The sequence below is a fragment of the Mastigoproctus giganteus genome, chromosome 5 (genome assembly GCF_048544385.1).
Source record: "Mastigoproctus giganteus isolate SK-2022 chromosome 5, ASM4854438v1, whole genome shotgun sequence".
NCBI lineage: Eukaryota > Metazoa > Arthropoda > Arachnida > Uropygi > Thelyphonidae > Mastigoproctus > Mastigoproctus giganteus.
This window is the reverse complement of record NC_143579.1, coordinates 237,925,518-237,950,423: the sequence shown is the minus strand read 5'-3', so window position 1 is coordinate 237,950,423 and position 24,906 is coordinate 237,925,518. Positions and strand designations below refer to the sequence as shown.

The 24,906-nt window shown below is 37.6% G+C and overlaps 1 protein-coding gene across 16 annotated transcripts in view; it reads left to right on the top strand.

Annotated features, from left to right (window-relative positions):
• The window catches only part of LOC150086311 (uncharacterized), a 452,317-nt gene that overhangs the window by 284,994 nt on the left and 142,417 nt on the right, over positions 1-24,906 (top strand). For 14 of the 16 annotated variants that reach the window (XM_090374473.1, XM_090374476.1, XM_090374471.1 and 11 more), the window contains 2 exons: positions 20,047-20,085; positions 24,808-24,879. In XM_090374473.1, the coding sequence (XP_090230599.1) occupies positions 20,047-20,085; positions 24,808-24,879 (111 nt within the window). The remainder of the gene's footprint in view (positions 1-20,046; positions 20,086-24,807; positions 24,880-24,906) is intronic. The other 2 variants (XM_090374474.1, XM_090374475.1) reach the window with 2 other exon arrangements.

Below are 24,906 nucleotides of genomic sequence, written 5' to 3'. Positions count from 1 at the left end.
CCTTTGCTAGCTAAAAAACTTATCCTGCCAGTGCTATCACCAGTTTCGCTAAAGTGTTGATAAGGAGTTTTGCCTTTTCACGAATGATGAGTGAACTTAACAGAATTTTATTTTGAGTTCGGTCTTCTATCCACAAATTTAAAGCCTTTTCCATTTTTTCTAATTTAACATCAAGAGTTACAGAGCAAATTGTTTAAGCAATTAACGCGTTTTCACGGACACTACGGTGGATTTTTTTCTTCCGATTTCTTGATTGATCGTACCATTGACTCATTGATTTTATAATGTTTTGCCACTGAGGAGACACTTTCACCATTAGAAATTGTCTAATAACTCAATTTTATTTGCTAATGTCATCACCTACTTGGATATTTTGTCTCTTGTTATTCGTAGCCATATTTTTGTACAGGTTAGAAAGAAAGTGAATAAAGTCACTTTCTTTCGTTAACACACTCGAAAAAGTCTGTTTTACACTGCAAAACAGTAGATATATCACTTTTGTAAGCATATAAATTGATAAATTTATTCAATTTATAAGCATAAAAATTAAAAGCAAACGACGAAACCTTCCATGACAAGTGCACAACACACATTGAACAAGGATTAGCGAGAAACATCCACGCTCGCGATTTTGTCATCCCTCTCCCTCCCACCCACTGAGCGCTGTTTTGACCGGGAAAGATAATTTTAGCCACGCCCATGTTTTTTTATGGTGAAAAATATTCACGGCGCTTTAAAATTCACATTTTTTAAGGTTTCATTTTATATTAAATCAGCGATCGCGAAACCGCGAATAGCGGGGGTTTACTGATATATAAAAAGTTTGTCTTTTTCATATTTACATTGTGCTTCAGTTCATGTTGACTGAACATTAGTAACATCTAAATGTGAAAAGGAACTAATATTTGACCTAACTGTTGTCAGATTTGAAACTTTATCCCAGCTATAAAGCAGATATATTTTATTAAAACTTTTAGATAATCCAGGTGGCCCTAAATTCACTGTAGCTACTAATATAACAGTAAGCTGAAATTAAAATTCCACATATAGCAAATATTTAATATTGGTTTGTCTTTTCTTTATGGTCCACAGTGATTCATTTTTCTGTTAATACAGCTAAAACTCTTCATAGCAACTCCCCTGCCCAGGGGAATGGAGGAAAAACAGTCATTCAGCAAAAGAACAAAGTACAAACATTTAACATACTTCTATTAATATGGTATAATGTAATATTACAGTATTAAACAAGAAAATTATTGTAAAATTTTGATTGTATGGTGTAGTAAACTTTACTTGTAAATTAAGTATGTACAAGGGAATTGGTTTTGAATTAAATCTTTCAACATGCATTGTTTTAGTAGCAGAGCAGATTTTACAAGATAATAATGAAGACACATAATAGTGGTTAATTCACTTTTGCAGTTAGGCTTTGCTTGGAAAATGACCAAGTTCTAATCTTTGAGCATCCTTCAACAAAGCTTCGTGATAAACTCCAATTGGTTTTTTATCACTACAAATATCAGGCTCCATTATGTCTCTGACATAATGGAGCCTGATATTTGTAGTGCCTGAAACCTGGAGCCTTTTGTGCATATCCTGAAACAATTTCCACATCCACTTTGATGTAGTCTTAAAACATGTTTCTAAGTGTAGGAAATGACGTGCATCATCAAATTTTTTTCAATATTATTGGACTGTCCTTGACAAATAACAGAGAAAGAAGCATGCAAAGCTTCATTTGTTGCAGGATTGAAGGTAACAAACCCAGCATATTTGAAGCAGTTGGCAATCACTTTTTCAACCTCATTGCTATATTCCATATAGCATGTAGATTTCACTGTTTGCTTTTGAAACAAAACTATTTTGTTTAATGGCATTCTTCAAATCACTAGATTACACCTTGATGAAGTGACCAAAGAACTAAAGTCATGTTAGATGTCGGGTACTTAATGGTGATTGCACATAGGCCATAGCTACACACTTGGCAATGAGAAGTGCAGTTATCTACAAACAGCAAAATTTTTCTATTATCCTTGTTCATCTTTCTATCGAATTCTCAGCTTCATTCCTAGATTTTTGTTGACATCCAAGCCTTTTTTGTTTGTTCATATGTAGTTAGTTGGCAATGTCCTCAAACCTTTAAAGCATTGGTACTTCTGGGGCTTTCCCAGTGATTAAGAGAGGAAGTGTCCCTAGTCAGTTTTGTTAGCATTGAAGATGTTCTCTTCATGTCACTAAAACATTTTTAAACTATTCTTTCCATTCCTTTGTAGCTTCAGTATTGATGGTGGCACTTTCAGTTAGTGCTATTTTGAAAGACAACCCATGACAAGTGTTAAATTAATAATAGCCATATAGTGCAAGGAAGTTATAGGCTTTTGCTACAATACAGGCTTTTGCTGAAATATACAGATTATTTGCTTCCCTCCTCACATAGTCAACTATCCAGTTGACTTTTGAATTTATTCAAACTGTCAGCCTCAGTGACCTGTGAAGGCAATCTGTTTCAGCAATCTAGTCTAAACCTCTTCCCCTGTAATTTTAATTTGTCCCTTAGTTTTGGAATTCTCCATAACAGTAAAAATTCTGCTTGCATTCATTTTACTAACCCATCTGAGAGCCTTATAAATTCCAGTCAGGTCACCTCTGAGGTGCCTGGTTGCCTGGCTCTGTAGCCCACATATTTGGAGTCTTTCCTCATATGGTTGCCTTTCTGCAATGATGCACATCATAAAATTTTTGCACTATTATTGGACTGTTCTTGGCAAATAACAGAAAGAAGCATGCAAAGCTTCATTAGTTGCAGGATTGAAGGTGATAAACCCAGCATATTTGAAGGAGTTGGCAATCACTTTTTCAACTTCATTGTATATTCCATGGTGGGACATTTTATTAGAAGAACAGTTACTGGAACAATGTGTTGGAAGACTTGATCTTTAATGTTCACCAGTATGCAAACTATTCAGCCTTAATAGGAATTTGGGGAGTACAATGTGTACAGAAATGATAGACAGGACAGTAAGGGGGGAGGAGGAGGGGTTATGCTGTTAGTTAAGAAACACAAAATCTAAGGAAGTGCTCCAATTGACATTGGTGGACAATGCAATGTTGAGTCATTGTTGTGTCATATGAGCACTGGAAAAGGGAAAATGAGAGTAGGGGTGTGTGTGTGTTATAGGCCTAATGAATCTGATGAGCTTAATGAGCAATTGGGCAGAGAAAGTGGGCCAGTAAATCAATGTCTTATGGGGATTTTAACTTTCCAGATATTGACTGGAACTTATGGGTTGATCACTCGCACACAAGCAAGACTTTTGTGGATTTATTGGATGATTGTTTTCTATAGCAATGTGTTTGAGAGCAACCAGAGGGAGTAATACTCTTGATCTGACTTTAAGCAGTAATTCTTCATGCATTAAAAATCTGCAGATAAAGGAACCACTAGATGGCAGTGATCAGTGTACTGATGTGGGATTTACTTAAAGATTTAACTACCATCAGGTGGTAAGGGGTTTTGCTTTTGTAAAGGTGACTATGGTGGTCTGTTTTTAAATTCTATAAAGTGGTATCAACTGATGTTACAGATGGTGAATTCTAAATGGGAAGCCTTCAGGGACTTAATCTTGGCGGGTACTAGGCTTTTTATATCAACTAAGAAATACTGTTCAAGGTTTAGGCCTAAATGGATGTCAGATGAATTAATGAGGCTTGTGGCAGAGAAGAAAAAATCATGCATGGGATGCATATAAATTATAAGGCAACACAGAAGCTTATGGCAGATATAAGCTAGTCTGTAATCAAGTCACAAAGGAGGTTTAGGCAGGTGAAGGCAGATTATGAGAAATCTTTGGCAAAGGATGCAAAGAAAAACAGCAAAGATTTCTTTACTTATGTAAACTCTAGAAGGAAAGGAATGAACCAGATTGGTCCACTTAACATAGTTGGGTTGACTATTGATGATGATGCTCAGGTAGCTGATAAACTGAATGAGTATTTTGCATCTACATTCACACATGAGTTATTCAATGAGGGGAATGCCAGAAATTTATCAAACTCACGGGGGAGCTAAGGATTTTGTAATAACTGAGAACAAAGTGGGGGAGAAATTATTGAAGTTAAACATAAGGAAGGCAACTGAGGTGGATGGGAATCACTTTTAATGACTATCCAGTCATTAAAGGAGGCAGCAAAGGAAGTAAGCAAACCCTTAGCCATAATTATGAAAGCTTCCTTGAACTCAGGGAGGTCCCCATGGACTGGAGATGTGCAAATGTGTCCCCAATTCACAAAGGGAGGTTGGATTAAAGGGTGTCACGGGTAATTACAGACCTGTTAGTCTAACTTCTGTTTCAGGGAAAATAATGGAGTCACTGGTTAAGGAAGCAGTGCAGGGTCATCTAGACAAGACTGCAGTTATAGTTCAGACACAGTGTTTGTTTATGGCGAAGTGTTGTCTGACAAATTTGATTGGATACTATGATGTGGTCACAAAGGCACTGGATGCAAATAATAATTTTGATATCATATACTTGGATTTCAAGAAAGCTTTTGATACTGTGGCACATAGAAGACTACTGTATAAATTGGAGCAGTATGGCATTAAGGCCAGGTTGCTACAATGGATAAAAGGATGGTTGAGTGGGACACTGCTCTTCATGCACAAATATTATTAGTGGTGGAGTACCCCAGGGTTTGGTGTTGGGGACCATTGTTGTTTTGTATATTTATCACTGATATTGTGAAAGTATATCAGGCTTAATATCCAAGTTTGTAGATGATACTAAGGTTGGCAGGGTTGTTAATGACAATAATGATAGTACTCTACTGCAACAGGGTCTGGAAAAGTTTGGCAGATGGGCTGAGAGGTGGCAACTGAAGTTTAACATTGACAAATGTAAAGTATTGCATATGGGTAGAAGTAACCCAAAAGTAATGTATCCACATATAGCATATTAAAGTTGTACTACACTCAGGGTAGTGGAGAATGAAAAGGACTTGGGAGAACAAGAAAGAACTAGGAGTTATTTTGCAGTCAAAGTTTTCTGAGCAATGCAAATTGGCTGTTGCATGGAGTTTTGTCAATGCTATGCAGGAATTTTTTCCAGGTGGAATAAGGAGGGGAGGTGAATATCCCTTTGTATAAGGCCATTGTTAGGCCATGTTGCGAGTATTTTATACAGTGCTAAAGGCCTCATTTTAAAAACAATGTGGATATTTTGTTGATAAAATGGATGCAGTGAAGGGCAACAAGATTAGTGAGAGTGGGAAAAGGGATACTCTTATGAAGAAAAGATTCAGTTCTGTGAATTATTCAAGAAAATTAATTCTCAAACACCAGCCAAATATTTAATAAAATAGAATAAAATAAGATGATACAGTAAACTGGACTATTACAATAAGTACTAAAAATATATACATAAAATCAGTATGATAAAACAGTTAAAAACAAAACACTAAAATCGTTAAAATACTGGAAATCCGAAGCTTTCAGAGACAGCTGTCTCCTTTCTCAACAATGTATGCATATCCTTAAGTAACAGGCCCATGGCACTCATGTGACTCACCAGGAAAATAGTCAGTATTCTCTATTTGCGTACCGGAGACGGAAGTGACCTGGGAGCGTGCCATGTGGAACCGATCATCGCATCTGAGGACAATTACTTATTGTAATAGTCCAGTTTACTGTATCTTATTTTATTCTATTTTATTAAATACTTGGCTGGTGTTTGAGTATTAATTTTCTTGAATATGGAATTTCCCAGCCCCATAGGCCTGTCTGAGGATATAGTTCTGTGAATTGTAGCATCTGAAACTAGGCTCCTGTGAGGAAATCTTGATTGAAATGTTTAAGGTTTTGAATGAATTGATTAAGCTAAATGTTAATGGCATCCTTACTCTTGATCAGACAACACCCAAGTGTTGTCTGATCAAGACAACTTAAATTGGGGAAGGATGGTTGCAGGATAAATGTATGGAATTTTGCCCTGCAGCCAACAGACAGTTGATATTGTTGGAACAAACTTTCATCTAATGTTGTTGAAGATGGTAGTTTGAATAAATTATAGGAGGAACTAGATAAATTATTAGAGAGAAAAGATAAGATATACTTTTTTTGCTAATGGCAAAAAAGCTTGCTTTTTTTCTCATTTGCCATTACTAATAATAATTACATTATGCCCACATCCTTAGAATTGTCAATTAGCCTTGATAAATTTAGCATTTTTTTCATTTTAAAGTGTGAATATTGTAATAAAAACATGTAAAAAAAAAAAAACAAAGTGGTGGAATTTTCAAGGTTGCTATAATGAATGTAAAATTGCATTAGGTTTATGGAAAATCAGCTAGGACCTACTACAGGTTATAATAATGTGCAGGGGTGTTGACAGGAGAGTTGCTATAAAGAGCTTTGACTGTATATGTTTGGTCACCTGTATCCTAACTTCCTTTCTCTCAACATTACTATTAGAATGTACCTGTGCCACTTTGTAAGCACACTTTCTAAGCACTTTGTTTACACTCTGAGTGGATTCTGTTTTGAGAAAATTTAAAATCTGCCCATTGGGTGTTTTTTTTTATCTCCAAATTCTAAAGCTATTAAACTATAGCACCAATACCAAGTGTGGGTTGGAGGCTGAGAAGACATTTGTAGGTTGTTCAAGAGATAAATGAGAAAGTTAATTTAGTCGGTTTATTGTTGATGCGTGTGCTCAGACTGGTTTGGAGGAAACAATTTATTTCTGATTCAGAAACAGTGTTCAAGGAAATGTCTATAGTAGCAGAAACTGAACTTGTGTTTTATAGTGAGTGAGTCACATATGTAAGTGGAGAATCTTTAATTCGCCTAACTGCCCTCTTTCGGGTATTCTAGGCATTTAGGTCTTGGATGAATTCACACATTACACGTATGGATTCATCAAACAGTGCATTAAATGTAAATTCATCTGACGATGTAGTACTGTTCCCATATACGTGGGAACAGTACTCCATTGTTGGATGAATTTACACAGTCTGTAGCTATTCAAAAGCAATGCCAAATTTAAAGAACCTGGTTTTGTGTGTAGAGAGAGAGAGAGAGAGAGAGAGAGAGAGAGAGAGAGAGAGAGAGAGAGAGAGAGAGAGGAAGCAACATTTGTTATGTTGATGACTTCTTTGAGCTTTGTTGGAGGCATAAATTGAAAAAAGGGCAGTTGCTGAACAGATGTTCAGAAACTTGTTCTCAGGCAGAGAGTGATTATTGTTGGAATAAACATACTACTTGTGGAAGTGAATTTATGTAAATTTCTAACATAATTTATGTTAGCCTGTGGAGAGCTTCATTTAAGTTTGTGCTTTCCTTAGTTTACTATTTTATGGTTTGTACTAAGCACTAGTGAATGCTTGGCCGCTTCTCAGCAGTGCATTATGGAAAATGACCCTTTGGATTCTACAGTGAGTTCTCAACTGATAATCATATCTCTGATCCTCCCCCCACTGTTTGATTGAGGGTAGGCTTTCTTACTTTTTTATTAATCTTAGTTGTTAATTATGAGCTTTATTTTTATTTTTTTTATTTTATTGTTTTATTATATTTTTTGCATATAGTTAACAGTAACTAAAGATGGGATTTTTTTATTTATTTATTTATTGTGTATATGATTAAAATGTGGAGTTTGGTCCTTGAGGTTGTCAGACATTCTCTCAGATATGCCAGACAAGCTATACTTGCTATCTGGGAGTCTAAAACGCTGATGGAACTGATATTTGGGTGACACTCAAGTCAAGTGGACCCAATTTCGGCGAAGTCCGGACGGTCTGTGACAGCCAAATCCTCTGCTTGCACCTTCACGATGGTGGGACTGTTAGTAATCCTGGGTATAACCTCCATGCACAAGTACATGGTGGGTGACCACCCAGGTGTGAACCAACGTAAGCAGGGGTCGAGGTGTGGCGCATACACCACATGGAGGAACGCCGCCCCTCTATGTTACCAGGCAGTACTAGGTGGTAGATGACTCTCATCAACCGGTGAAATACCACCACTTTGCTTGGAGGCTTGAAATGGTGGAACCCATGTTTAGTCTCTAGAGCTAAGTTCCGGTCAACCTTTCCCTATCTCTTCCATCATGCAGTATGATTGATGACTTTTGAGGTTATGATGAACGTCGTGGCGAGATCCAATATTCCTTACATTTCGAGGGTACAGCTCTAAAACGGTGTTCGCAGGCCGGCCGCTAGTTAGTACACTGGACTGAACCTATTGGTAACTCTCTAGGAAGCTTCCGGATCAGCTAGTGTATAATCTTGCTGCCTCTACTCTGCCAGATAGTGACTGGAGGGAGTCCGAGTAGTGTGTATGCGGGGAGCATTGTCGAGGCCACGTTATGTCAAGGATCTGGGTATATTCTTACCACATGTACGCCATATCCAAAAATTTCATTACTTCATGCAGCATGTCCCACCTACTTTTCCTTACTATTGAATACACCATGAATTGTCAAACTAATAGAGCAAGCTTATCTGCGAAAAGATCTAAACCTCCCAAGGACTTCCTAATTCATTTCACAAATATACGTGGTCTCAATTCTAATCTCAATGATGTCCATTTCCACTTGCAGTCTGCCAAACCCCATGTACTTTTTCTGTCAGAATCTCAGTTATTGGTTGATTCATCTACTGCTCATCTCAGATGCCCAAATTATTCGCTGTATGATTCCTTTCGCCTCAAAGGTGGTACTTGTGCATATGTCCGTTCTGATATTCCCTGTCAGAGACTTGGCAATTTGGAATCTCCTCTCTTTGATCTTCTCTGGCTTAAAATCTCTCTACCTCATTGTGTCAAATTCATCTGTTGTCTCTACCGTTCTCCCAACTCCACTAATCACTTGGAGCTCTTTGACTTCCTCTCTTTTCAACTTGACTTTCTCCAGTCCAACTTTCCTAACAGTGAAGTAATTTTCCTTGGTGATTTTAATGTTCACAACTCCAGCTGGCTTCCGTTTTCTAGTCACACCGACCCAGCAGGTCGAGATGCTGAGGCTTTTGCAATTACTAATGACCTAGCACAGATTGTTCATTTACCTACAAGAATACCGGACAATCCTAATCATACAGCCAATACGCTTGATCTTTTTCTCACAAACAACCCTTCTAAGTACACGGTCGAAGTGATAGGTCCTTTAGGCACTTCAGATCACAACTTGGTGATTGTCTCTTCTCCAATGGAACCTTTATCTCATGGCTATTCCCAACCTCGTGTTGTTTGGCATTACAAGAATGCAAAATGGGATGACCTGCGAGACTTCTTTTCTTTTCCTTGGTCAGATTACTGTTTCAAAACTTCTGATGTCAACGATTGCTCAGATCGTGTCAGTGAAATTATTCTTGAAGGAATGGAATCCTTTATCCCACACTCCACTTTAAAATCTTGCCGTTTATCTAAACCTTGGTTTTCCAGTAAATGTGCTAAGGCTGTCCAAGAGAAGAATGTTGCATATCGTAATTGGCTTGTTTCTAATTCTTCAGTTTCATTTTCTGCCTACACCAAAGCTCGCAACAGTTGTAAAGCAGTTATTAACCAGTCCAAACTAGAGTTTGAACAGGCTAAGAGTAGAAAACTTGCTTCTTGCCCTAATGGTAGCCGAGCATTCTGGTCTCTTGCCGCAAAGCTATTGGCCGCAACTTTTGCCCATCTTTGCTCCCACCTCTGTTCAAACCAGATGGTTCTGTTGCCACTTCAGCCAAGGATAAAGCTGACCTGCTAGCATCCCATTTTTCTTCCAGCTCATGTATTAATGATCTTGGTAAAACACCTCCCACCATTCCTAACACGCTCCATTCAATGCCTCCTGTGGTCTTCCGTCAAAAGGATATCAGAAGGATTTTGATGAATCTTGATGCTAAGAAAGCTCCAGGTCCTGATGGTATTTCTCCACTTGTTCTCAAAACCTGTGCTCCTGAACTTACTCCTATTCTTTGCTGCCTTTTTTCACTTTCTTATTCCAAAGGTGTTTTTCCTTCTGCTTGGAAATTTGCTCATATCCAGCCAGTTCCTGAAAAGGGTGACAAATCTCTCCCATCCAATTATCGTCCCATTGCAATTACTTCTACTCTTTCTAAAGTAATGGAGAAATCAATTAACCGCCAACTCTTAAACTACCTAGAAACCTTCCGTCTGATCAACGATCACCAGTATGGATTCCGTCGGTGTTGATCCACTGGTGATATTCTGGCTTATGTTACCCATTTATGGACTAATTCAATGGAAAGGTTCGGTGAAACACAAGTAGTTGCTCTTGACATCTCAAAGGCTTTTGATCGTGTTTGGCATAAAGGTCTTCTAAACAAGCTTCCATCTTATGGTTTGCCAACTGTTTTTAGTAATTGGTTATCCAGTTTTCTCTCTGATCGCTCACTGAGGGTGATGGTAGATGGCTCTCTGTCTTCTAACTTCTCCACTAATGCCGGTGTCCCCGAAGGTTCAGTTCTTTCCCCCACTCTTTTCCTCTTGTATATCAATGACCTTCTTCCATTGACTGGAAATCCTATCCATAGTTTTGCCGATGATAGCACATTGCATTCAACTTTCTATTTTGAGAAACCTTGTCCTGCTCAATCAGCTTCAACTTCTTGAAAATCTGCTACCAATTCCTTAAATGCCGATCTTCAGGTAATTCTCCAGTGGGGCAAAGACAACTTAGTTGATTTCAACCCTTCTAAAACTCAGTCTTGTCTTATATCTCGCAAAAAGGATTCTTCTACTCCTATGCTTATCTTTAGTGACACTCCGATTTCTAGGCAAAATGATATCTCTTTTGGGGATTACCCTGACTTCTAATCTCTCTTGGCACAAGCACATTACAAATATTGCTTCCTCTGCATCTAAAAAATTTGGTTTTCTCTTTCGCTCTCGGCGTTACTTTTCTTCCAAACAGGTGCTCACTCTGTATAAATCGCAAATTCGCCCTGCCATGGAATATTGTTCCCATATCTGGGGTGGTGCCCCCAAAACCTCTCTCCAGCTTGATTCCATTCAGAAGAGGGCAGTTAGGTTAATTAATGATTCATCTCTAACAGAGTCTCTCCACTTGCTTTCTCATAGACGCACTGTTTCTGCTGCATGCCTCTTCTACAGATACTTCCATGGGCACTTCTTCTGAATTGGCTTCTATAATTCCTGCTCTCTTTCAAAACAGTCCGAACACGTGCCGCCACCAGCCAACATCCATTTACTGTCCAACTTCAAACCCACAGAACCAACTTTTCATCTTCCTCATTTATTCATTCAACTGCCGTTTTCTGGAACAACCTTCCTTCATACGTATTTCCTGAAAATTACAATCTACAGAAGTTAAAGTCCAATGTCAACAAATATCTTCTTTCGTCTTCTTAACCTCAAACCCAAGCACGGTACTAAGTACTATAGGTTCTAATACCTCTCATGTTTGGGGTTCACATAAAAAAAAAAAAAAAAAAAAAAAAAGTTACCAAACTGTGGTAACTCCACATTTCAAAAATTTGCTTGTAAGGTTTTTACCAGAAGACAGATGCTGCTGGAAATGGAACAAGTTACAGAATTATGATGGGAAAAGGGTACTTCACGTAGGGTTGGCCATTTTTGATGGATTGGACTGTGCATGGACTTTGGACATGCTGGGTTTCTTTCTGCAACCAGTTTGATATGAGAGAAATACATGGGACTCCTGTGAAAGAATTAGGCCACCACATTGACCACAAACGTTTGAAGAGCCCTGGATATGGAGGTCAGTGATTATGAAGAAGTTAACAGTTAAATGATGGATTGAAACCAGTTATATTCTGGACTGCTTTTTGTTGTCTGTGATAAGAAATGTGTGCAAAGGATTTGCTAGACTATTCTTGCTGTGATTGGCAGGAATCTGACAAAGAGGAACGTGGACTGATTTTGAGTGACTGTGGTAAAAAGAAGTTACTTTTTGTATTCTCTTCTTCTTATCCCTTGTACTATTTCCTTCTCTCTCTCTCTCTCTTCTTTATTCTGTTTCTTTCCTGTCCTAGCTTGTGTGCTTCTTTATGCTCTTAAATACTTTACACTACTGAAGTTTACATACACTGGTATTCAAAGAAAGCATCGCCCCTTAAAATTGTAATTGTCATCCGAATAATGTAAGTATATGGCAATATTTCCTATAGATTGCATCATAAGATTGACACGTAGGTGATGACGTAATATTGCATCAGTTCTTACTTTCGGCTATATAAGCACACTCTGCAAGAGCTGCAGTCATTCCTTGCTTGTGTCAGGATGGCGAGTTATATGCAGTTGACGCCACGAAGAAAGAGTGCTATTTTTGCTTTATGTGAGGAAGGATGTTCTTCCCATAATATTGCTTACAGTCTCCTTGTAATCGGTTGATAGTGAGTAGATTTTTTTCCAAACTCAAGAATACTGGTTCTGCTGATAGGAAAAAAGGAACTGGATGCCGAAACAGGACTGTTTTGAAGCACTTGTGCCTTAAAAACCGTAAAGCTTCTTTGTCTAAGCTGAAAAGAGAATGGGAAGAACATACAGGAGTGGTAGCAAGTGCAGTAACAGTCAGAAGATGCCTCGCCGACCGGGCTAGCCGAGTGGATAAAGTACCTGCCCGGCAACCCAAAGGTTGCGGGTTCGATTCCCGCCTCGGGCTTGGATCAAAGTACTGCAAAAACCTTGGGAGGTGCAATATGGCCACAGAAGCCGATGCGCCAACAACTACCAAATCAAAAAAAAAAAAAAAAAAAAAAAGATGCCTCTTCAAAAATGGACTTGTAGCCCATTGTCCTAAGAAGCCTCTCCTCACAAAAAAAAAAAAAGAAAAGAAAAAAGGCCAGATTAATTTGGTGTAAGGAGCATGTCAAATGAACCCCCAAGCAGTGGAAGTTGGTTATTTTCTCGGAAGAGAAAATAACCAACCTGAGAAGAGATTCAACCTGCATGGCTCCTGTGGAAGACAAACAATTTGCCATAGATGTGGTGAAGAATACCATCCAGACTGTATGGTGTCTACAGTGAAATTCACGACCAGCAATATGATATGGGAGTGCATTTCATATTGTGGATTAGGTCACCTGCAGTTTATAAAAAGTTCCATAAATGCCAATGGATGCCTGACTATATTGGAAGGCAAATTGCTGCCAACCATTAAAGACCATTTCAACCTGACAAGTAACTGCATCTTTTAGGATAACTGCTCCTTGTCATCAGGCAAAAAGTGTAAGTAGGCACTTCTATAGTTACTTTAACTTCATTTCTGCATTAGAGGTTTGACAGTAATGTGTTTACATTTGTTACAGGAGGTGAAAAAATGGTTGGAAGAACGGTCCACTACAAGTTAGCTGGCCAGGAAATGGCCCGGCCTGACCTGAATCCTATAGAGAACTATTGGCATCATGGAATCTGCAGTTGCCAGAAAGAAGCCAAAGACCCTTCGTAGAAGCCATAATTTGTGTTTGGAACCACGAACTGTCAGTTGATTATCTTCAGAAATTGATCTTGTCAATGCCTCGAAAGTGTGCTGCTCTCATCAGGGTCAGACTCGGTTCAACTAAATATTAGTTTGCACCTGGTGAACTTCAATTTGTTTTTCATTTAAAATGATAGACTGAAGCAAATTGAGGGCTTCTGATAACATTTCAGCCATAATTGTCATGTTTACCAAAACTGTTGTATAAAGGTTGCAAATTCTCATTTTGGAATATTTTGAGAGCACCTGTAAAATATTACTTGGCTTTGCCTTAACTATTAATAAATATCTTTTGTTTATATTTGTGATGCTAGTCATTAATGTAACATACCATCACGAAAAAGGTTAGAAATGTTAAATTCCTGGGTGATAGGTAGTAGGTCCCTGGCCCAGCTCCACGTGCCAGGGATGGTAACTAGTCTTTTCCAGCTTGCTGGAGTGGACTAGTAGAAATGGCTAGTCATACAACACAAAAAACATAACCCAACATCATACTACGATACACATACAACACTACATTGATTGGCCCCTATCTGTATGGTATCTACACATAATAAATGTAGAGTCGCCATAGTTTGGTTGGGGCTGTATATACACAAATTAAAAAAAAAAATAATAATAAAAAAAATCCCCCTATCTTTGGTTTGAGGGTAGGTTCTTTCTAATTTTTTTTATTAATTTTGTTTGTTAATTATGAGCTTTATTTTTTCTTTTTTGCATATTGGTAACATTCCTATCAAATATAATACTTGCTAGTTTCAGTAGTATGTTCACCTGGTAAAATAGTGAGTAATTTTTAATTATTGAATAGCAATTTTTAAATATTGAATTGAAAAGAAGTTAGAAAAAGGTCAATAGATAGTGTCAAGGTAATGTTAGAGGAAATAAGACTATTTGACTAGGATTAAAGTTGTGCAACAGGATATGGGTGTAACATAAAGGAAAATAGTAAATGGAAAAGGCTAGCAGTACATAAGGTCTATGTACGATGATTGTGACCCATTTTTAATAAATTTGGTTGCTAAATTTGAAGTTGTTGCCTATAGTACAGCCATTTTAATATTGCTAGTTTCCAGAAACCTGTAATAATTATTTCAATTACATCTTGTATTAAGGAGCAGTGCATTTTACTGAGGAAGTGGTACATGTTTTATGTTATTGCAAGTCAAAAACTTCACGATATTTTGAGCACTTGAGGGCATGCATTGTAGTGGAGTATCCTACTACCAATATAGAGATTTGGATGTATCTGACAGCTATGTTCTAATAGTTGAGCATAGTGTGGGGTAGCATGACATGCTGGTATATAGTATACCATTCGAATAATACTAAACTTTTAAGTTATGATTATAACTTTACCAGTAGGTGGCACCACCTTTTTCATTTGGCAATGAAGCAGTTGGACATGGAGTTTTGCTGTTTGACTTGTGAATTGTAATTGCAGTAGCCAGACCTCTATTGTGATCTTTTCCAAGAAACCATCTCTAAACAGAAATCAGCTTGCATAGATTTTGGTTCTGCTGTTGAGTCTTTGGAAGAAACACAATAGTGTGGCTTTTTTTCTCTCTTCTTCCACCCATTAAAGCAGGAAACCAGACTATAGAATACCTTATGACCTGAAATTTATGAACAGAATATGCATCATTGTCTTAATTGCTTTGGCACAAAAAACAAGGAACATATACTGTGATATGAATGCTACCCAAAGATATACTTTGAAATTGACAAGGCTCCCCAGAATGAAATAGCAATCTTATTAATATTGATTAACATGACCTGGCTTGCATTCATTGTTTAAACCATCATTTAGCTATGCTATAGGAAAGCACAGATTTGCTGTGGACTTTCTCTTAAATATAAAGTAATCACATATGATTTAAATGGTATAAAAATTTAAGAGCATCATACTGTCCCACTTTATTAGGACCCTGAGCTAATAACATGTTAGACTGCCAAATCACTGATCTGGCATGAGGTCAACAAAGTGCTGAAAAGTGACGTGGAATGTTAGACCATTTATGTAAAAAAAAAAAAACTTCATTTCCAGTTCATCTCCCACGTGTTCAGTGGGATTAGGCTAGTGAGGGCAGATGCTTGAAGTTTTGTCCCATTTTCTTTAAACCACTCTTTTTACATATTTGGTATTAGCATTAGCATTAGCAGAGGCATATGATGCAAGAAAGCAAGCTTATTCAGCATCAGCCAAAAAAAAAAAAAAAAAAAAAACACCCACTCCCATTTCACCCCTCCGTTCGTTCGAAATACCTGTCCAGTTGAGCTTTAAATTTGTTTAGGCTATCAACTTCAACAACAAGTGATGGAAGTCGGTTCCACCAACCAACCACCCGCTGGCCAAAGGCAAATTTCCGCACATCTATCCGACATCCGTCCTTCCTCAATTTGAATTTATGCCCTCTGAGGTGATTATTCTGAGAAAGATGAAGAATCCCATTGGCATTGAGCATGCTCAAACCATTCAAAGCCTTATACACCTCTATCAGATCACCTCGCCGGTGCCTAGTCTCCAGACTCTGTAATTTGCAAAACTTAAGCCTTTCTTCGTAAGAGCAACCCTTTGTTCCATTTACTAATCTTGTTGCCCTTCTCTGTACCCGTTCCAGCAGCTCTACATCCTTCTTGAAATGAGGCCTCCAGACCTGTATACAGTACTCAAGATGTGGCCTTACCATTGCCTTATACAAGGGAATAATCACCTCCTTATCCCTGCTAGAAAAATTCCTGTATATCATTGACAAGACACCATGCGCTACTCTTGCAGCTCGTCTGCACTGCTCAGAGAACTTCATATCTGCCTGCACAATTACCCCCAGGTCCTTTTCATTCTCCACCACTGTCAGTGTAGTACCGCAGAGTTGATACGTTGCTCTGGGGTTACTGTTTCCCATATGCAGCACTTTACATTTGTCGATGTTAAACCTCATTTGCCACCTCTCAGCCCATCTGTTCAACCTTTCCAGATCCTGTTGCAGCAGCATAGCGTCAGTATTGTCGTTAACGACCCTGCCAACCTTTGTATCATCTGCAAACTTGGACATTAAACTTGATATCCCATCATCAATATCATTCATAAACACCGAAAACAACAACGGACCCAACACTGAACCTTGAGGAACTCCACTAATAACATTAGTCCACGTTGAGCAGTGTCCATTGATTACCACTCTCTGTCTTCTGCCACTCAACCATCCCCTTATCCATAGCAGCAATTTGCCTCCAATGCCACACTGCTCCAATTTGTGCAGCAGTCTTCCATGTGCAACAGTATCAAAAGCCTTTCTAAGATCCAAATATATAATATCAAAGTTATTCCCTGCATCCAGTTCTTTTGTGACTACATCATAGTATCCAATCAAATTGGTCAGGCAAGACCTGCCCTTAACAAAACCATGCTGCGTCTGAGCTATAACTGAATTCTTGTCTAGATGATCCTGCAGTGCTTCTTTAACCAGTGCCTCCATTAATTTACCTGGAACAGAAGTTAAACTAACAGGTCTATAATTACTTGTGTCAGCCTTTGATCCTCCTTTGTGAATTGGGGTTACATTTGCACATCTCCAGTCTATGGGCACCTCCCCTGAGTCCAAAGAAGCTCTCATAATTATGGCTAGGGGTTTGCATACTTCCTTTGCTGCCTCCTTTAATATAACTGGATAGATCCCATCCACCCCAGGTGCCTTTTTTATGTTTATCCTCAACAATCTCTCCTCCACTTTCCTCTCAGTTATTACAAAATCATCCAGCTCACTGCCAATGTTTACTTTACCTACATCATTCTCCTTCCTGAATAACTCCTCATGCGTGAATGTAGATGCAAAATACTCGTTTAGATTGTTAGCCATCTGAGCAGGATCCTCAACTGTTGAACCATCAATATCCAGTGGACCAATCTGATTCATCCCTTTCCTTTTCGAGTTCAAGTATGTAAAAAACTCTTTTCTGTTTTTCTTTGCATCCTTTGCCAAGGATTTTTCATAGTCTGCCTTTGCCTGCCTAATCTCCTTTGTGACTTGGTTACAGACCAACTTATATCTATCATAGGCTTCCATGTCACCCATTAATTTGTATGTATCCCATGCATTTTTCTTCTCTGCCACATGTCTCATTAGCTCATCTGACAACCATTTAGGCCTAAATCTTGAACAATATTTCTTAGTTGGTATGTAAAGCCTGGTAGCCTCCAAGATTAGTTCCTTGAATGCTTCCCATTTTGAGTTTGCTGTTGGTAACATCATCAGTTGGTCCCACTGTATAGAATTTAAATACTGTCTCAGACCATCATAGTCGCCTTTACGAAAACAAAAACCCTTCCCTTTACCTCTGATGGTAGTTACCTCCTTGAGTAAATCCCACTTCAACACACTGTGATCACTGCCACCTAGTGGTTCATTTATCTGCAGGTTCTTAATGCATGAAGAATCACTACTGATAATCAGATCAAGAGTATTGCTCCCTCTTGTTGCCTCACGAACATGCTGATGTAGAAAACAATCATCCAATAAATCCACAAAAGCCTTGCTAGTGTGCGAGTGACCAACCCACAAATTCCAGTCAATATCTGGGAAATTAAAGTCCCCCATTATAAGACTCTCAGATTTACTGGCCCACTCTATTTCCCTGTACAATATCTTATTATACTCATCAGAGTCATTAGGCCTATAGCACACTCCTACTCTCAATTTTGATTTCCCTATGCTTATGTCGCACCAAACTGACTCGACACTGCCCTGTCCATCGATGTCGACTGGCTTCACTTCCTTGGACTTTGTGTTTCTTAATTAATAGCATAACCCCTCCTCCCCTCCTGTCCTGTCTATCCTTTCTATACACATTGTATTCCCCAAATTCCAGTTCCGCATTACTTATATCTGTGTGACACCACGTCTCTGATATCCCAACAATATCTGCCTTTGATGTTTTGAGCAATACCTCAAATTCATCAAATTTATTTACCAAACTCCTAGCATTGGTGTACACGCAGGTATACATGCACCTGTTTCTATTCTTAGCTACCCTAACACAACCCATGTGTTTACTTGTACCGCAATGACTACCAGCAGTCTCTGAAATATCCTGCATCTTGTTTTTCAGACTTCTGCTCATTTGAATAGAAGCAGTGCAAGAATCACTTCCACCTCTGCCAGTGGCTACTGTTAATCTATTAGTCCTTGTATCCCCCCCAACTAGCAGTTTTCCGACCCACCTAACACTGCCTCGACAGCATCAGCAAAAATTCTTGCACCCTTTCTATTTAAGTGTATCCCATCCCTGTAGAAGCAATCTCTCCTGTTAACAAGTACAGTCCAGGCTGAAAAAAATTCTACCCCTTGAGCCTTGCACAATCCCTCCAGGGCCGAATTGATCGACAAGGCTCTCATCATATACTCCCTCCTATCGTGTCTGGGCAGAATTGCAGACACTTTCAAGTTCAACCCTAATTCACGGCTTTTTTTCAACAGTGACCTGTACTTGCTAAGTAATTCCGCCGGTCTCCTACTCTTAATATCATTAGTGCCAACGTGTACAACTATATCACCTTTTGTGCCCTTAAAAGATGATATCCGCTCTACAACGTCATCAACCTTTGCCCCTGGCAGACATACCCTGGTCCTATTCCACCTATCGTTTTTACAAAGTATGTTCCCCGTTTCCCTGACAATAGTCACCAACAACTACTAGTTCCTGTGGGACCAGCGCATTCTGCCTAGGGGGCTGCTTCTGTGTTGCCTGATGACCAAGTGCAAGCTCTGGCGTTGATGTGGGCAGCTGAGAGCTTGATGGGCCCCTCAATTTATTTCCTTCGAGGGCATCCACCCTGTCCTTCAAGCTCTCATAAAGGCCCATAACAACGCTGAGTTGTCGCCTGATTTCCTTGCACTCCTTACATCGTGCACACACAAAGACATCCCCCTTGGCAGTATCATGTCCCGTACCCGACTGCTCCGCAAACATCAAGCAAACAGTGCATTTTAATAGACTGTGATTCAGAGGGCAACTGCCCCCCTCAGTCCTCCCCTGAACCACAGCACTCCCATTAGCTTGAGCCTTTTGCTTTGCTGCTCTGGTCAGAGTCATGATTCCGATTTAATTCAATAAAATTCAAAACAAAAATTAAATCCTTAAGTTATTATTTACAGTTACTAGGTGTTTACAGTTACCAGTATTTACAGTTACTAGGTGCATTGCAACATTGACAGTGTGCCTGATCTGCAATACTATTCAGATGTGCTCTGGCATTAATTGTCCTCCAGTGGGAGGGACCTTAGAGATGTTTTCTAATATATTGGTGGGGGGGGGGGGAGTTTTTTTTTTTATTTTGTTCATAAATTGGGCTATTTGCATTTGTTTTGAGCAGTTGCACATTTTTTTATATCTTTAAATATAAAATGTTATGAGTATAGTAGTCACAATACACCATTAACAGAAGTATGGTTCTTTATGCAGTTTCGCTGAATAATTGCACTGAATACTCTTCATTGCAAGTACATGAACATGGTTTGTTTTGCATGTATGAACTTTAACCTGCTATGCTAGTTTTTTTTTTGGCTAACAACCTATATTCTTTTACAAGCAGCCCCCCAAAAAGAGGATGAAATGGAACAAGATGAAGGTATGCTATGCTTCCCCTCCCTTTGTTTGATATTAACAAATGCAATTTTTATCATGTAATAGTTAATTGGATTTGTAAGCTTGTATGCATCGTTCTAATTCATTAGTTTCATTTTACTAAACCCATTTGCATCTAACAGTTGGATTATTTAAAAATAGCATTTTATGAGAGTTCCAAAGAAAGAGATGAATTATTAAATTAAATTCTCCTACTTGTTTCTTTCCAAAATGAGCTGTAGGTAAAATTTGAATTCCTAACATATCGTTTCCTTTGAATGGGAGCTGTAGTTTTAAATATTCATACCATTTAGAAAGTTGTTTATTCCACCTAAATATATTATAGAGAAGCAAACTTGCTCAGAAATAGGCAGTAGCAAGTTTCCTTTATATTGGTGTGGTAGAGAAACAGGCAATTATAAAAACTGGTTTCCTGCACACCACTAGGAGTTGGGAGGTAATTTGGTAGTTGTTATATTGCCAGCTTCCTTTCTTTGCTTGGTTTTACAGATGTAATAAATTACAAGTATAATAAGGGAGCATAGCACTTTTAGTATGTAGATTGGCTAAACTTTTAAGATGTGAGTAGGATACTAATCTAAAGTTTTCAACACTGGGACCAAAGTCTGCCCATAGGCAATATGGGCAACTAACTTTCAGGAAGAGTTGGTTTTTGAGCTTAAAACATTTGCATCTTTTAGTTGAAGACCCTGTATATTTTAGACAAGTTAAAGTAGCCTGAAGAATCTGTTTTAAGATGTACAGAATCCTCTTGTGTTCCAGCGATTTGCCTATGTGAAGTGTGCTTCATGTTTATCATATGTCAAGACTGCTGAGATACATCCATTCTGGATGCAGCTTCGAATTTCAACTCTTCTCATATCCTTGTTCAGATATGTACAGGATAAGACCTTAAATTACATTTTTTTTTTTTTTTTTTCATTTGCAAATAATGAAGACAATGGCAACTCTATAACTGCAGAAAGTCAAGGTAGGCAATTCTTTTAAGTGATTTTGTTTTTAGAGTATTTATATTGGTTTGAGATGTGAAAATATTCTTTAGCTTTTTTTCTTCGTTATGAAACTATCCAATAGAAGCTCATTTCATTGCTGTACTAGTACTATGAAAAAATTGTTTATTTTACTTTTGGTCTAGCATGTCATTGAAAAAGAAGCCTTAAGTGTTGGGAATCATATCACAGAAGTTTTTGAAATAACTGATTGAACACATACTAAATACAACCTTAATAAATATATAAATAAAGTAATACATGCAATAAAAAGTAGTAATAACAATAGATAAAAAAAAACCAGTTAAGAATTGATAAAGTAATAAAGGAAATTAAAAATACAAAAATATGAGGAGCTTTCAAGGCAGAGTGCCTCTTTATCAACTGTGAAATGTACAGTATTCAGCTGTTTAAATAGTAGAGGAAATCATGTAATATACCTCTGAGTTGACAGGTATGATCATTGTGAGACAGTGTTCTGTGAAGAAAGGAAGGGTAAAGTGGGGGAGGGGAGAGAGGAAGAAAAGGAAAGAAAACTATCAGAATAGGATGGTTTTTGCTATTTAAACTGTTGTATGACACACTGAGTTCATAGAATCACTCTTCCTCCAAAAGGGTCTTACAATGTTTTGTGTTAAGTGATTGGTAAAGGCCAGTGCTAAGTGTACTGAAAAACACTGTGTGCACCCTCTTGTATCTCATATTGTAGATAATTGTCAGTCAGTTGCTAAGTTCTACACATTTCCTATTTGCTCAGCAGTGAGACTCCAAACAGAATTCAAATTAGTCTCAGCAGTGGCAAACACTTTAAATAAAACAGCACTTCTCCACTGGAGAAGTGCTGTTTTATTTACAGTAGTTCAATACCAAGGCAACTTGTAGTGAAGGTTCCTCCATGGTATGAGATCAGTGCACTAAATAGCAAACTCAATTTGCTCAATGCTATAAGAAAAATGGCTTTAGCCACCACTTTCAATTATTTGGCATTTTATCACTTCTGTTACTTGAATTTGTAGTTAACTGGTTATCTTTTTAATTAGTTTTATTTAGTGTATGTTTTGTTGGTTGTTTCAAGAAACTTTCATAAGCATGTTATTGTACAAGTCTATTCATTTACTTTTCCTTGTCCTCATAATTAACCTTAATGATGTCCACCCACCTATTACACAAGGGTCTAATCTGATTTGTTCTTTTCTTTTGTTTTCACATTGATGAAACTCCTTGTCCCCACTGTTTACTCTTTTAGCCAGCTATTTCCTCATGGTCTGTCTTTGCCAGCCTAAACTTTTCCATGGTACTATTACAGATAGTTTTGTAGATGTTTAAGCTTCAGTATTTTTTTATCATTAACTTTTCTATGCTATCTTTTTCTGCTCTGTTAAACTGGCTAGTTTTGTTATTTATCCATCATGGAATTTTTCTCATACTATTCATGGCTTCTGCTATTATAACTTTAAAGGAATACCATAATTCTAATGTATTTATGCTTTCTTCCCATTGCCGCTTTATTACAACTTGATTTATTAAGGATATATATATATATATAGCAGTTCTTCAGGAGGGTGAGACCAAAAAGCAAAAAAATAAAATATAAATAATAATAAATTACTTACTAGTAATAACAGTGAAAGCTTGTAATGGACACCACTTGTTGTGGCCACTCAGGCTTGGCCCCTAACCAGAAGTTTTAGAAATTACATTTTAGATGACCTCTCCAAAACAGACCTCTAATTCAGATATAGACACTTTAATAGGTGTCCTTTTGGCATTTTTCAGCCTATCTAGATGGGACACTTTCAAGGATAATTGAACATGTATTTTTGTTGAGCAATGTGCATTTGCAATGAAAGCAATTGAAGAGTTAAAGGTCATTGCACTAATACTAATTGAACTTGTGATGTCCATGGATTGCTCACCACTGCTGGTAAGGAGTGTTTGCAAACTTATTTGAGCTGTCTGGTACAGCTTCAGTGCACATCGTTTAGCAAGGTGATAAAATTGCCAAACCGGGAGATGCTATTTCCAGAATTTAAAAAAAATGTGGGAATAGAGATGACTTTTTTTTTGAATAAATAAGACTGAATAGATAATTTTGATCAGTAGACATTTGTGTCCAAGTCTCCTTTACAAACCTAAAACATTGTGAAAGAATAGGGTACATCATATAAATCTGAAACCAATTTCCGGTGATAGAGAATGATCCTGGTGATCAAGCAGAAAAATTGTAATTGTGGTGGAATTTAGCAACTCCCAAGAAGGCACAAAGCATACTTTGGTTCAAAGAACTGCGGTCTGTCACTTCTCTTGTGTGCAAATTTCAAACGTGGTTTAAAAGAAGCCACCAAGTAGGCCTGCAATTCTGCAATGTTATGGAAAATTCATAAAGGATGCCTGTTTATGGAATTTTCCTGAGGTTGAAACCAAACAAGTTACAACTTGTACAGAAGCCATTGACTGACAAGAAAATCAATAAAAATGAATTGTTGGTCAATTTTTCCATGATTACAGTTTTGCAATTATGCCATTATCTGCTGCAATGTGCACATGTTACAGTTGGTGAATTAAAACTTGAAGATACCTCCTCTATCACTTAGAAGTGGGTTCAGATTTTTTTTATCATGTATCCTTTTCAAACAATAACATTTTACTTTTGTAAAATCCTGTTTGTGAATACCCTGTACTTCAATATTCATGTATAACCCCAGGGGCTCACATCTTGTGAGTATAGGTGTGGCACACTCTGGGTCCTGAGCTGGATATCATCATTCTTTTCTTTCTTGGTGATTCCTTTCTACTTCTGACTCTCTTTCTCTCTCTCTCTCTCTCTCTCTCTCTCTCTCTCTCTCTCTCAGGGTAACTCAGGATTTTTTTTTTTTTGGCTGGTGCATGCAGTATAAGCCTCATACTTCCTTGCATCATATGGCTAATAATAATAAATAATAATAACATTCAGTAAAAACTCTGCTTGAAATTACTCTCATAATTGCTCTAGCAATAGCAGCTTCAGCATTTGAGTGATGGATGACAATTTTCCTATGCTATTATATACCACTCACTCAGCAGTCATATAAATGGTGGTGGTTTAAGTAGCATATATACAGAGTTTGTCTATGCATATTTTCCCTTAGAATACTTGTCAAAATATTCCTAGACAATTACATTGATTGCACACTAATTTTAATTTCTAGCTGGTTTTTTTTTTTTTGGCAGGACTGTATGTAGAAAGTTATAATGGGAGTTCTCACACATTGAAGGGAGAAGTGTGCATCATATTACATTAAAAAAAAAACAAAAAAAAAAAACTTGGAACAAAAATTATGAATATGGACTAAAACTAGTGAATAATATAATTATCCATGATGAAAACAAAATTACCAAAATGAAATGAATAAATATAAGTGACTAAACATATCTTTATATTCATTTTTATTTAAGTTGATTGTTTACTAAAAGTTCTATTAAGTTAATTAAATGAAATTTAACTTAAACAATGATAAAAAAAAAAAAACCTGAGTAAATAACCATTACAGTGAATTTCATTTTTAAGAATTGTTGAAACTGGCTTTCATGAATCCCTACAGAGCAAACACCTTCCTATAGTGGACACTTTCTTATGACCTTATGGTGTCTGCTTCAGAGAAGTTTCACGGTACTATTAATTTCTTAGAATAAAAAAGTATTAAGTTAATAGTAATCTCAGATGTTATATTTGTTAGGAAAGCAAAGAAGGAATGAAATGATCATTAGAGAGAATGTTCCAGTGGAGCTTCCACCAGATGTTGTAAGATGTAAGTAAAATAATTCTTAAATTTATA